Here is a 13,918-nt window from a genome sequence, read left to right on the forward strand (position 1 = left end):
CTACAGGACAACTCTTGGTATCTTTGAATGTTCATTCCCCTGCACCATATTTTTTTCATCCCACTGGAATTAAGGATATTTAAAATCAGATGTGGCTATTTTAATACCCATCAAACACTTTTATTCACAGCAACATCCTATCCAGCAGGTCTACAGTAAGGGCAGCCAGATCAAATTAGCTGGCTGTCAAGATAAAAGTCAGTGTATTCCCTATGCATTCCCACTATCCATGGCTGCAAGAGAAGGAAGTGCCCTTGGTTTATCAGGATGTAATTCCATGATGGAATACTGTGGGTCAGTGGGTAGCAATGCCTTCAGGGGGCTGTGCTCAGCTGGGCTGCTCTCCCCTGACCTGAGGGCTGCACAAACTCCCAGCACATCCCAGTGCCAGGGTTTGCTCCCTGTGACATTCCCTGGGCTCTGACAGCCCTATTCAAACCTGCCCTGTGGCAGCTGTGTTGCTGCTTCCTGGCTTGTTTGGCAAATGTTTGGAAAGGTTTCAGTCCAGACCTGAAATGGCACAGCCTGTAATTGCATGCTGCACTGAGTGCTGAAATAAAGACCATTTTGTGCTGATAACTTTAGAGAACATCTAGTAATAAATTCCTGTACTTTCCACTGGAGATACTTGTCTTTGTTCCCAAGAAAGCTTCATTTGCACATCCTACTTAGGAAGAAGAGTTATTTCCTCAGGGAATCCTACCCCCCCACCTGAGTAGGAGTATTTTGCTTTCACAGCAGTGCCCACTCAGGCAGTGAGAGGTCAGGGCTGAGCTCTCTTGACACTGCAACACACCTGAATCTTTTACCAACCCACCATAAGTACTCACCAGGCACTGGAGCAGGCTTTCTACACCCTCATTCCATCACCAGACTGGGAGGCTGGGAAAAGGGAGAGCAAAAACTGTCTTCAAGTTAAATACCATACATTAGACTCCAAACTAAAAAAAAAAAATACTGGGGATAAGGCTAAGTTCATTCAAGTGACTTTAATTACAAGATGATTGCTAAACCAATTTAAGCTGAGAAAACACTTTCTAAAAGTCCACATTTAAATAAGACTTTAAAAGAGCAATTTACAAAAGATGACAGTGTAAAAAATTACTTCTTTTCATCTTTGTAATCCACAAAAAGCCTCATTTTTGGAAGCTAAAGTGGACCACTTAGTAAAGGCTTAGTCAGCATCAAACTTAGGAAAGTGATTAAAACATTTTCACTCTTAGGAGTATAGTAAAAATAAAAATAGCCAGCATTTTCATTAAACTGATATAAAAGTAAATGCTTTACCACTGAAATGATGCTGTGTTTCCATATGCCAAATCTGTTGTTTTAGAGGTATCTGGAAGGCTTTTCTGTGAAATTACAGCATGTTACATCCATATGGAATGAGTCTCTTCCTAAACAGCTGCTTCTTCCTGAGAAAGCTACCAATGGAGAGCAGGTAACTTCGTATAAGGAACCAGTCTCCCAGCAGAAGTCAAAACTCCAGCAGCTGGAGGACTTTATCTGCACACTAAAGAGGCACAGAAGCTCTCAGACAACTATTTAAGTATAGAAAAAAAGGAAGAGTTTCTCAGGCACTCAGACTTCCAAGCTGAACTCTTCCATTTTCTTACTTGCAGTCTCCACTGCAGTCAGCAGCTCAGCAGAATATATTAACACAAGCAGAGCTCTGTGCTCTGCAGCCAGAACACTCCCAGACAGAAGTGGAGGTAGAGCATTGTGGCAAACAACCATCCTGTTAAAGATGACCTAAGAGAGATGTCCAGGTTGAAAGCTCTAACTCAAAGAGCCAGGGAATGCCACAAACAAAACACTCATAATGAGCCACTTTCTCCCTTCTGTTGTAGAAAAAAGCCAAAATCAGTTAGGCAGGAGAGAGATGGGAACCAGTCCCTCTTCCATAACTACCAGCTACACATCCTAAACTTTGCACAGCATCACTCAATGGTTTCTATAGGGGAGTTCAGCTACTTCTGCTTTCTTAACTTCAAGTCACATTCAGGCTCTGCAGGACTGTGTGAGAAGTCAGCCAAAAAAGCAGCACAGATAACATATGAATGCTCCCTCATCAGTGAGAAAAGCTGCACATGGGTATTTCATCTCTGAAAGAAAGAGTGGAAAAGTTGAGTTATTTCTTCCACTACTTTACAGCTGTATTGCATTGTCAAATGTGTATATAGAAAGTGTAAATACAGCAATGGTTCTGTCCAGAACATTATCCTCCAGTGACATCCCAGCTAAAAAAACTATTTATAAAACCTACCAGAAACAAGAGGAAATGGCATCATAAATATTACATGTGATTCCAAGACACTATTGTCATGTTGCATTTTTTGCACTGATTCTTTTCACCTTTTAAAGAAGAATTTCAGCTCTGCTGGCAGAAATGTTTTGTTGAAATAGGTGCTTTTACTCTGACATTTACATCATCACTAGCATATGACTATTATTGTTGTTATTATTATTATTACTACTACTCAGGCAAGATGCAGATATTCATTCTAGACTTCAGTGCAGGAATAATAAACGTCCTATGTGATCAGCCAACTGTGAAGTTCATGTAGTTAAAATGATTTACTCAAACATGGCAAGAAATATTTTTAGTCAGCAAATTATACCAGCATAGTAATGTTCTGTCCAGTAAACAGGAAATAAGGAATATCTAGGGAAGAAAGAGGGTTGTACTGTACCACTGTGTGTTCCTAGCAAACTCTATCATCATACCCTTGTCAGGCAAACTTCTCATTTAAGCATTCCACAGAGATTAGCATGGCTTCTCCTAATGAACTCACTAAGTTCCTGATCAATTCACTTGGTAACCTGATACTACATTTCTCAAAACTGAAATGCACTGTGCAAGATAAAAATCAGCACTGTGATGATCCCTGGTGCAACATTTGCTGCAATGAGACAAAACTCTTAGTCAAAGGAAGTCAAAAAAACTTTATTCACACCAGCAACGCAGACTTAGGAATTTTCCTTTATCAAAATAAGTCCCTTATGGTTACTTACATCTGTGCTCTAACAGATCTGTACAATATATATAAACATATATATATTAAAAAAAACAAAAAAAAAAATCAATTGCTGCGCTTCCTTAATATTAATCATCATCTTCTTCCTCTTCATCACTGATCACGTATTTCTTAGGCTTCTTACTTGCTTTGTCATCATCATCTGCTTTTCTCTTTCCAGAAGGTTCACCTTCCTAAAGGCAAAAGAAAAACCAAAAATAAGCCACCATATTTCCAGCTAAAATAGAAAAAACAGAGAACAACAACAAAAAGACCTCAAAGTCTTTCTTGTAAGGAAAGCAAAATTACTAGTTCTAGTTTTTCCATTCTGTGCTGCTGTGAAGCAGGGCTGGGTCTGTGCCAGCCCTTACCCTCAGCACTGAGTGGCTGCTCCCAGTGTCACATCCCAGAGCAGGAGGGGAAGCTGCAGCTCCTGGCCCAGCATCCACACCTGCTCTGCCTGAGCATGGCATGCACAGTCTCTGCATTATCTGCATGTGCAGGGCACTCCCAGCAGGTCCCATGAGCATGGACACCTCCTTGAATTTGCAGTGAATTTTCCAGACACTTTCCCTTCAGGCAGCCCCTGCAGCTTTGCTAAGTTTTCACACTATTTATACCTGTATGGCCTGAATCAGAGCTACTGAACCAAAAAGAAATTCAGAAAATGGGCAGTCATTTTGTTCATTAGGAAGACAAAATTAAACTAACCATTCTCTGGCATAAAGAAAAAAAAATAGGAGAAACCACTGGCACTCAGAATCAACACCAGTTTTACAGCCCAAGAAATGTAACAGTTTATAGTTAATGAGGCCTTAAAGAGCTGGTTAAAGGAACTCAAATCACTGAGTTAATTACCTGCTTACAAGAAATACCATAAAGACTTTTATAGGGTTGATGTTCACTTTTTAGTTCATAGTGTCAAAAGGTTGATTTTTGCTCCACGTACAATTCCACCAGTTCAGTTTGAATCATCCTTCCAAACATTTTAAATCATGAGTTAATGCAAAATTCATCAACTGTGAGGAACAAGTGGTAACTCAACTATTGTTGGAAAAGATGACTATCTTTAAAAATACTCTCAGGTCTAAGTAACCTCTTTTTTCCATCTGTTGGTTTTGGAAGTGTGGGTTTGGATTTTTATTTTTTTTTTTTTATTTTTTAAAGCAACTTGCTTGGCTTTTAAGGAGAAAAGATTGAGTTCTAGAGCTTTAGAGTTTCAGAACTCTAGGGAATAATTATTCATCCAAAACTATTTGGTTCTATATTAATATATTAAGTAAGTACGAGTCGCAGTTACAAAGGAATTTTAAGCATGGAAAACAGAAATTAACAGGGGTGGGAATCTGAATGATAGCTCCTTCCTCAGAACAAACATCCTCTTGTAATCTAGCTGGGCTATTGTTCCATGAGTCATCTTCCAGTTCAGCAGAATATCCCCATTAACTGCAGCACTGAAACTACTGGCTGTGTGGTGATAAAGTGTATTAATAATAGACTTGACATTTGCAATAACAAATTGTTATCAGCACAAAGATTTGTGCTGTGCTGGTGACTGACACTAGCTAAAAGCAAGTGAGGGCACAAGGAAGCCAGAGCTCCACATGTGTGGGTATGCACTGAACACCACACTGCCCCTGTGGGGACTGAACACTGAACTGGAGCACTGCTGGGGTTTTCTGTGACACTGCAGCACCACTCCAAGGCCCCAGAGCAGCATTACCTTCAGTCACTCTTTAAAATGGAGGCTGCTGTTCCTCAAGCAGCAGAGAAATGCTGCTGATCAGACCTTTTCTTCTGAGAGAATGGAACTGCCAAGTCCTCACAGTGCTGTATCATAACTAACATATCTAGTAAGAGCCTTAGAAATAAACAATTCAATTTCTGCTAACTAACGCTCACAGGGCTCACAAAATTAGTTTTGTCTACATGACTTACTATGGCTGTTATATTTTCTGAAATATTAAATCTTCCTAATGTGCAACAAAAAGCCAGAATGTATGACTTCAAAAGACAAAACTGATTATTACTTCCACTTCACATTACAGTGCCTGTTAGTGCAAATAACTCAGCTGACTCTGAAAGAGCACCAAGAACCTGCATTCAGCACGTAGAAAAAACCCAAGGGGCTGGGGAATGAGGCCTCCCAGGGACTTGACAGGAAACACAGTATAGAAAAGAAAATGAGAGCAGCTTGCTCCTTGTGTAACACAGCAGTGCTGTACCAGCAGTGACAGAACTAAACCTCAAACACAATGCTCACAAAGACTCATTTAATAATACCAAGCAGTCATTAATTACAAACCAATAAAACACCATTTTAGATCAGGAAACAGCACTACTGCTGTAGCTAACAGTTAATTTGACCAGGGCCCAATGTTTCAGATGATACTGGAGTGATGGAAAATGCATGTTTAGTAATGGACAATAAGTCTTTTTAACTCAGTTTTTGAACTCTTCTATTTAAAAAGAGCAGAAATACTCTTCCTATGTGAAAATACTTCCACTATCTCCATAATAAGGAGAGGACCATGTAACTTAGGTAACACTAGGATTCCAATATTGTCTTACTCCTTGCATAATTTTGATAAAGTCATTTTACATAACTCTACATAAATTTTTCCATCTTTAAATCAGCAATAACAATAGTGTTCACCTTTGGGAATCACTCAGGTCTGTGAACTAATGCAGTGCATAAGAAATCAGTGATTAATTACCATGGCAAGCATGCCAAGTCAAATAACACATTCATCATGGCATAAATGAAACCACAGAAATCCCAAGTTTAAACACCAGATTTAGTGAAGGAAATGTTCCTCATTAAAAATGAGCAATTTAAGAACAAAGTCCTTCTCTTACCTCATCACTATTAAGTTTCTTTGCCTTGAGTAATCTTTGGGTTTTATCTTCATCTGAGCCTTCGTCACTGTCAGAAGAGTAGATTCTAGCACGTTCTTCTGCACATTCCAGAAAAAAAAAAAAGACAAATATGTTTATCTGAAACTGGTGAGGAACAGAGAATATTAAAAATGTCTTACATTTAATGTCACAACATGTTTGCAGAACCTAAGTCTGGAGTAAACAAAATAAACAAACTGAACTAACGTCTCTTCACGTATCAAACGAACCGGCAAGATCCCATCTCACCAAGGCTCTCCCGTGCAATTACCCCATGTGAATCACGCCGATAGTGGCAGCTGTTAAGGTTGATGATTACCTCTGATGCCACCTTTGTATCTGTTTTTGATAGCTGCCAGGCTGATGGCGTCGTCGCCCTCGTCCTCCTCGTCGTAGCGGTCGGGCTCCAGGTAGCTGGCGCTGAGCCCGCGCTGGTGCTGCTTCTCCCGCATGCGCCGCTGCTGCGACTCCCTGCGGATGGACGCCCTCAGCCTCTCCTCTTCTTTCTGTGCAAACAAACACACTGAGGAACAAAAAACACCCAGACCGTCTCAGGAGCACCTCGTATTCTACTGCAGCTTTTGAAATAAGCTCACTGCGGTGTACAGGCTGCAAATATTCTCCTTGTTTTGTCATCTGCAAGGTTAATCAAGCCACACCCACGGCATGTAACTCTTGGTTAAAACTCCAACCCATTACTGTTTCTCATAAATCACAGAATATTCAAAAATGTCCAGCTGTATTACAGCTGTGATAATTTAGATTAAACCAGCAGATCAGAGAGTTCCATGCCACAATACCTTGATCATTTCTGTGCGCTGAGACTCTGGATCACGGCCTGCCATTGGCAAAATACGAATTTTCTGAGTCTTTGAACATCTGTCTGCCAGAGACAGAGTCATCTTCCTGTGAGTGGCACTGTCGGTAGAGTGTGGCCTGGTAAAAAATTGCTAGGGGTTAAAAACTTCTGTAAGGAACATATCCATTTCCAAAAGACAGGGGTAGGGCCAGTATACTTGAGAATTCAGAGATTCATCTGCACAAAAGTAAAGGCATCAACCCTTTTTAAGAAGTATTCATGTGCACTGTAAGAGCTACTGGAGACAGCAAATCTTCTCAGTGAAATCATCAGTCCAGCCATTAACAGTTGGACTCAAAGATCTCTAAGGCCTTTTTTACCCTTAATGATGCTACAATCCTACAACCTTTGACCCCTACCAACATAAACAACTGCCCTCACATTTCACATCAATATCTCAAGAAGCACTTCTCATCTTGATAGCAACTGTACCTCAGACAAAATATTATTTTCAGGGAATAGTAATCTTTTTTCTGAGTCAAATGAGGACTTGCATGTAAAAATGCAAATTAAAACAGATGCACAAAAAATCTATATGTAGCCTATATAATGCAGGAAATAGCACATTAACATTCCCAATTTAGACACCTAACGTAGGACAAATCCTACTGAAAAACTGAGTTTGGAAAACAGCACATTCTTACTAACCAGTGAAGCTCTGAAGCTCTATGAAGTGGTATATCTAATCTTTATATACTAGTTATATAACACTCAATTGCAAAAATACTATCAACATTTGATACAGAGCAGCAGTTTACCTGAAGGTTAACTTGGTCTTGAACACAGCCTGTCCTTGCAGACCTGTCCCTTGTCTGATGAACAAATGATTGTGATCTCCTTGTAGCGGCGCCTTGTACACGTCAAAGACCTCATTGCCCAAGTGCAGGGACATGCTTAAAAGAGATTCCCACATCAGTTACTTGATAAAGCCACTGCAGTCTATTTTTTTGCCTCGATTCTAAATGGAGAAAGCCTTCATGTTTCCTTTTTATATCCAGCCAATAATTCTATTTCAATCTAAACTAAGCAGAGCATAAACCTTTCAAAGCACTGAGACTAAATTAATTTGTACCGTGCAAAACTGATGTCAAAGTTTGCTGCCCTTCCAATTTTGCACATCACTGCAAGAACAACTGCATTACTTCAGTAGCAAAGAGTGCAAACTAACCTTCCATCTGACCATTTAACTATCCGTGCATTGCTTTCTCTGATCTCATTCCCCTCCTCGTCTCGTCGCATCCGCCATCGTATTGTGTTTTCTACCTGCAGGGGGAAAAAAACAAAACAGTTTTTCCAGCACCTAAGGTACACTGTAGTAAAATATACTCCATATAGGTCAAGAATTGCAGTTAGGAAGGCTTGATAATTTGTGGCATAATGCAAAGACATAAAGGTGAAATGCAGCTGTCAAGCTTTTTAAAAATTTATTACTAAAATCAATCAACTTTCCTCAGTGCCCACACTTTCATTATCTGAAACCTCAAAACACCATTCCAAAAGACCTGAAATAGACTTTGAAGGAACGTGCCTAGGGCTGAATGTAAAAGACAAAAGGAAAATTAATATTTTACCTTGAGTTTTAACCTAGTTCTACCCTCTTCATCAAGCATCTCCTCATCTTCAAATTCATCTTCATAATACTGGGGATCAAAAGGTCTGCAACAAATTTTACAACACATTCTTGATTATTCTAAGAAAATCAATCCAGCCTATTGCAGAGTTGTGTAAGGTAACAGGTGCTTGAGAGGTTTAGATTATTCCCTGCCCACAACAGCAGGCACGTGTGTGGGACAGCCCTCTCTGCAGCCAGGAAATTCACTGCACTAATTCCAGCCTGGGGGCCTGACCCAAGTGTCCTCTCTACCATCAGCTACAGGGTAACGTTCACACCCTCTGAATGTTCCAGCTGAATAAAACAAGTCTGCTCAGAAAATTCTGTTTCCTCATATCAGTATGATGAGGTCAGGGTTAAGCATGGAACAAAAAATATCCAAGATCGTAAAGGGAAAATAACACAAAAGAAAATCTTATAAATGAGGTGAAATTGTGATTTTCTAAGAGCACAATTTTTGTTGTTTTTTTCTTTTTTTTTTTTTTGTTTGTTTGTTATTTCAATCTCAAAACCAACCAAAGAGAAAGGAAGATGAGATTGTTTTCCTCTCTTCCACCCAAAAATCCGATGACTGTGCTGGGAGTGAGTGGGGAGAGCCCTTTCTCTCACTTCATTTCTAGCAGCTCCTAGGCTATCGCAAGGGGAAAGTGATAAACACACTGCTCCTGTACAATTCTATTTTCAGTCCTGTCTGACCTCCAGAGATCACCAGGACTTCTGTCACTGGTAGCAGCCACTCCCAGGTTTTGAGCAGTTCTCTCCTGAAGCAGCCTGGAGCCCCAAGGCAGGGAGAATGGCTGAGCTGAGGTGTGACACCAACAAGGCTGTGCTGCCAGCCAAACCTGCACCTTGGGAACAAGGCAGGAAAGCTGCTCACAGAACACTCAGATTCACCAGCATTGTGCTCCAAGTGCTGAGGGAGGCCTTTAGGGCCAAACCTAATGTCACAAACAACTCTAAAAATTGATTTTGCTGCTCCTTATGCACTCCAGTAAATGTCTTCAGTTTGGGTTAGGTGCCTAGGAAAACAAGTAACCAGCCTCCTCATAAATAGTATATACACAAATACATACACAAATAAAAAGGCCTTATTCTGAAATTCAAAATGCTGTTTTTAATCACTGGAAAGTGCATTAAGGGCTGTGAATATTTGCCTTTCACATCTCTGAGAGCCTCAACTTATGCTTACAACTCAACAAACAGCATGTGCTTTCAATTAAACCACATTTTTGTCTGGTTTTTACAGACAATTCAATCAAGCTGAAACCCAACTTCTTAATAAAATTACCTGATTAGAAAACCACAGCCATTACTATTGACTAATCACAAGCAAAAATATGCATTTTAATGTCAACAACTTCAAATAAGGCAAACACATTTAACTGTATTACTACACAAAAGTAACACAAGGAAACACTAAAAGATTTTATCAATCCTGTATTTAACATGTGATTACCTGGGCTCCACACTGAGGAAGTTGGGCAGCTTCACAAAATACAAATCATTACCCAAGTCTGTGTTTACTTTTGGTATTTCTACCTCTATTCTGGTCTCTGGAATAGGCTCTTCTTCCTGCTGTTCTTGACTCAGTCCATTCTCATCCTAATAAAAAAAGAGAACAGGAGTATAAGTGAAAAAAAATCTATCTGGCTACTGCTGCCCTAATAATTACATTTTGCTTAAAGAAAAGTCATTCATAGGCACAGAGAGATCAGGAAGATTTGGATAAAAGAATTCAGGTATTTCCATTGAAAGGAATTCCATTCAGCATTGTCATGTGGCACTTTAGGTGACTTCAAGCACCAGTGAAAACTCAAGAGACAAAGAAAAAACTCAAAGACAAGAAAGAACAGCAAAGGAGCCAACAGAGTTTTCAGGTGAGCACTGGAGACTGGGGAACACCTTCTACAAGATTAAAGAAGGTATTTTTACCTATTATCAACAAAAGATAAAAAATTATAAAAAATAAAAAAAATCCTCAAATAGCTGCAAAAAGGTAAAAGACAGCCATGGCTTTGTACTTTACTTGGTAGCAATCAATCCTTATATTTTATTTAAACACAAAAAGCAGAAATGGGACAAAATTATCTGTAATGCTACTTAATGTCACTACTCTTTTTTTCACTAGAACATTACCCAACTCAATTGGTATTCTGCATTTCAGAGTGGAATGGCATGATAATTATCTCAAAAGTCAAGTCTACTCACAATGGGCTGTCCTGGGGTTGGTGGCTTGTCTTCTCCATCACTGCCTGAGGAAATGTCATCAGCACCTCCAAACAGGTCCATGACATCTGCATGCTCTTTAGCAGAAAAATTGTAATTTTAAAACACACAAATATATGCACACACAGCCCTAATGCAAGATTTATTTATCAAGTGAGGAACTCAAGTTGAAAAACAGCAATAGAAGAGTATAAGATAATCCTTATTCAAGTAACTGAACAGAAGTAAATTTCATTATGCATTCTGGAGGTTTTACTTCTCAGAAAATAAACATTTCTTTTTCAGCCAGCTAAACCACCACAAAACACAGTACAGGTTCCCTGGGCTGCTCTGATGAAAGGTACCATTTTTCAGTATCTTACAGTAAAAATGCATGAAAGAACATTTGCAGAAGAGAAAACTTGACAGAGCTAACTGGAGAGGATGAGCATGTGCCTCCCACACAGAATTCCTGATGTCTGTTTTGTTATTTCCATGGCAAACACTACCAGTTCTATCCAGCCCTGTAGCTGATGAATGGCACGCTCAAGAGGAGGATTAAAGGGCCCAAAACCCCACAACCTCCCCACCACTTACCTTTCTGCCCTTCTGTGTCACTCTCTGCCTCTGAATCTGATGCAATTGGTTTCTTCCGCTTCATTCGCAGAACTTCATCCTCGCTATCGCTGCCCCTTGCAGACTCTACTAAGGAGCATAATTATTCTCAGCAAATTAAAAATTTTGGTCCACAAATTTTAAAATTCCTCTCTATTAATAAGCTCTAAAAGTGCTGCATAAAAAGAATGCAAAGGTGACTATAGTTAAAGCTATGTAACTAATGCCTTTAAATTAAAATTTAAATCTTTTCAGGCCAATGTAAACAAAATAAAGAGAGATCAAACCAGCAACGAATCATTATTTCTGTATTCAGTCCTACCAGATTTGTGCTCTTGCTCCTCCTCATCAGAGTGCTGGGCCCTTTCCTCATCATCAGAGTTCTGCATCTTCTCCTCATCTGAGGCCTGTGGCCTTTCCTCATCATCAGAGTTCTGCATTTTCTCTTCATCTGAGTTCTGGAGTCTTTCCTCATCATCAGACACCTGTGGCCTTTCATCTTCATCCGAGTTCTGCACTTTCTCCTCATCATCAGAGTTCTGCTGTCTCTCCTCATCATCAGAGTTCTGCTGCCTCTCCTCATCATCTGACTGATCACTTTTGTCCTCCTTGCCCCACTTCTCATCCTCTGAGTGCGCTTTCTCAGAGCCATCTCCCTCTGAATGGTGGCTGCCTTCCTCCGAGCCGTGCTCACGGTCGTCCTCGTCGTCGTCGTGCGCGGCCTCGGAAGCGCTGTGCTGGTCCCCGTCCGACTGCTCGTTGTCCTCGTGCTCCGAGTGCCCCGAGGCCTCAGAGCGCTGGTAGGATCTCTCAGAGTGGTTGTCACTCCCTGAGTGATGGGATGCCCCCTCATCCTCGCTGTCATCTCCAAATAGCTCCTTGTTACTGGGCTTTACTGCCTCCCTGTCATCATCCTGGTCACTGTCGCTGCCAGAAGCATTGCTCCCGGAGCCGGCGTTCTCAGAATCTGAATCCGAGCCAGAATCGGAATCTGCAAAACAAACATCAACCTTCAGAGAGTCAGGGTGCCCCTCTGAGGATGCACGTGAGATGATAGGCATTGCTGCAATAAAAACCCCCAAAACACAACCCCTCCCCAGAGAGAACCTACAGAGAACTGCAAGCAAGAACAACAGAGGTACCGAGAATGATAAAACAAAACTGCTAACAAAATCACAGCAAAAGAAAGGCACAATGAAAAATGATGGACCTCCCAAAAAGTTTCAAATCACGAGCTCTGATCTAAGATTCTACAACTGCAGAAAGAATAAAGAATCTCACAAAAGATAACAATACAAATAGCGAGGGCTTAAACAGGTAACTATACAGACGCAGCTCATATGATCCTACAAATCCAAAACTGTCACTCTGTATTTAATCCAAGTCATCGACCCAGGAAGATGGGTTATGACAATGAAGCCACTCCTCTGTGCTGAGGCTAGGAAATGCGGTTTCCAACAGGAAAATAAAAGAACACCTGCCTTGAAAAGTAATTTACAGGAACGCGGACAAGACTTTTGAAAACGTCAGGGACATAAACCAGGTGTTCCACGGTTTCCAGAGCTCGGCTGCAGCCGAACACCCTCCCCTGCAGCACCGACCCCTCCGCGCCGCTCGCCCCGCTCCATCCCTGCCGCCCGCGCTCGGGGGTCGCGGCAGAGGCGGGGCGGGACGGGTGGCGCAGCCCGCGGCGGGGGCACCCTGTGCGGAGGAGGAGGGAGAGAGAGAGGAAGAGAGAGAGAGAGAGAGAGAAGCGCCCCAGACCTTTGTGCTCGGGCTCCGAGTCCGCGTCGCTGCCGAACAGATCCGCCATGTCGGCCATGGCGGCAGCGCGGCCCCGCCGGCGCCGCGCAGTGACGTCACAGCGCGCGCCGCCCGCGCGGAGCCCGGCGGGGGCCGCTCTTAAAGGGGGCACCTCCTCTTAAAGGGGCCGGGCGGGGAGCGGCACCGCGGGGACAGGGACGGAGGGACGGGGACGAGGCCGGGGACAGCGACAGGGCCGCGGGTTCCCGGCCGCACCTCCGCCCGCTCCCGGCGCGGCTGCAGGGCTCCGCAGCAAGCAGCCCTCCCCTCCCCTCTGCCCAGGCGGCGCGGCAGTCGCGCTGCTCCCGCGCTGCCATGGCCCCGCCCTGTGCTGAGGGAAGCCCGGCCCTCAGCGCCGCCGCGCCGCTCCCTGCCCTGCACAGGGAAAGGCGCTGTTCTCTTATGAGCACGAGGGTTTCAAGCAAGGCAGTACACTACTAAAAACAGCAAACAAACAAAACCCCGAAGCCACAACAAGAATACAGTACTTTAATCATCAAAAAATTAGTAACTGTTTTACAATCTGACAGCATATAGTGCTGATAAGCTAAAATACTCAATACCTGCTTCCCCAATGGAAATTTAAATGGAACACTTGCTCGTTTGTAGCTTACAAACGCAGGGTTACTCAAGCTGTAGAGAGAATGAGGCTATTTCTTTATAATACAAGAGTAAATAGGTAATTGCTCTGAAATATTGGTTATATTTCCATGCTTAGCTTGGAACCAACAGAATCAACATATGCAGTCATTTGATTTCTGCATTTAGCCAGAAAAATAATCAGTAAGAAAACAGTATCTCTTTTGGAAAAATGACCTCGTGTTTATGGTAACTGGCTATCAAAGTACCAGCACTCCTGCACTCACAATCAGTGAAATCATAGCAGGATCTCACCACACTCCACGGCAT

At 42.1% G+C, this 13,918-nt stretch overlaps 1 protein-coding gene across 2 annotated transcripts; it reads right to left on the reverse strand.

Annotated features, from left to right (window-relative positions):
* Positions 1-2,926: 2,926 nt before the first annotated feature.
* LEO1 (LEO1 homolog, Paf1/RNA polymerase II complex component) lies at positions 2,927-13,053 on the reverse strand. 2 transcript variants are annotated; one of them, XM_033071030.1, is made up of 12 exons: positions 12,971-13,053; positions 11,529-12,197; positions 11,189-11,293; positions 10,595-10,689; positions 9,843-9,988; positions 8,346-8,430; positions 7,943-8,037; positions 7,533-7,667; positions 6,716-6,851; positions 6,235-6,421; positions 5,877-5,974; positions 2,927-3,211 (listed from the first exon to the last, which is right to left on the reverse strand). In XM_033071030.1, exons 1-12 carry the CDS (start codon positions 13,026-13,028, stop codon positions 3,107-3,109), a joined length of 1,914 nt encoding a protein of 637 aa, XP_032926921.1. In that variant the 5' UTR covers positions 13,029-13,053; the 3' UTR covers positions 2,927-3,106. The 2 variants fall into 2 exon arrangements, with proteins under 2 accessions (XP_032926921.1, XP_032926920.1); XM_033071029.1 differs by having other exon boundaries at positions 11,189-11,296.
* Positions 13,054-13,918: the final 865 nt, after the last annotated feature.

The sequence above is a fragment of the Catharus ustulatus genome, chromosome 12 (genome assembly GCF_009819885.2).
Source record: "Catharus ustulatus isolate bCatUst1 chromosome 12, bCatUst1.pri.v2, whole genome shotgun sequence".
NCBI classification, from domain to species: Eukaryota; Metazoa; Chordata; class Aves; order Passeriformes; family Turdidae; genus Catharus; species Catharus ustulatus.

Coding starts and splice junctions, on each gene's coding strand:
- LEO1 (XM_033071029.1), bottom strand. CDS start 13,028: ATGGCCGACATGGCGGATCTGTTCGGCAGCGACGCGGACTCGGAGCCC. Junction 12,198..12,970: donor CTCGGAGCCCGAGCACAAAG/GTCTGGGGCGCT, acceptor TTTGTTTTGCAG/ATTCCGATTCTGGCTCGGAT. Junction 7,668..7,942: donor GTTAAATGGTCAGATGGAAG/GTTAGTTTGCAC, acceptor ATCTCTTTTAAG/CATGTCCCTGCACTTGGGCA.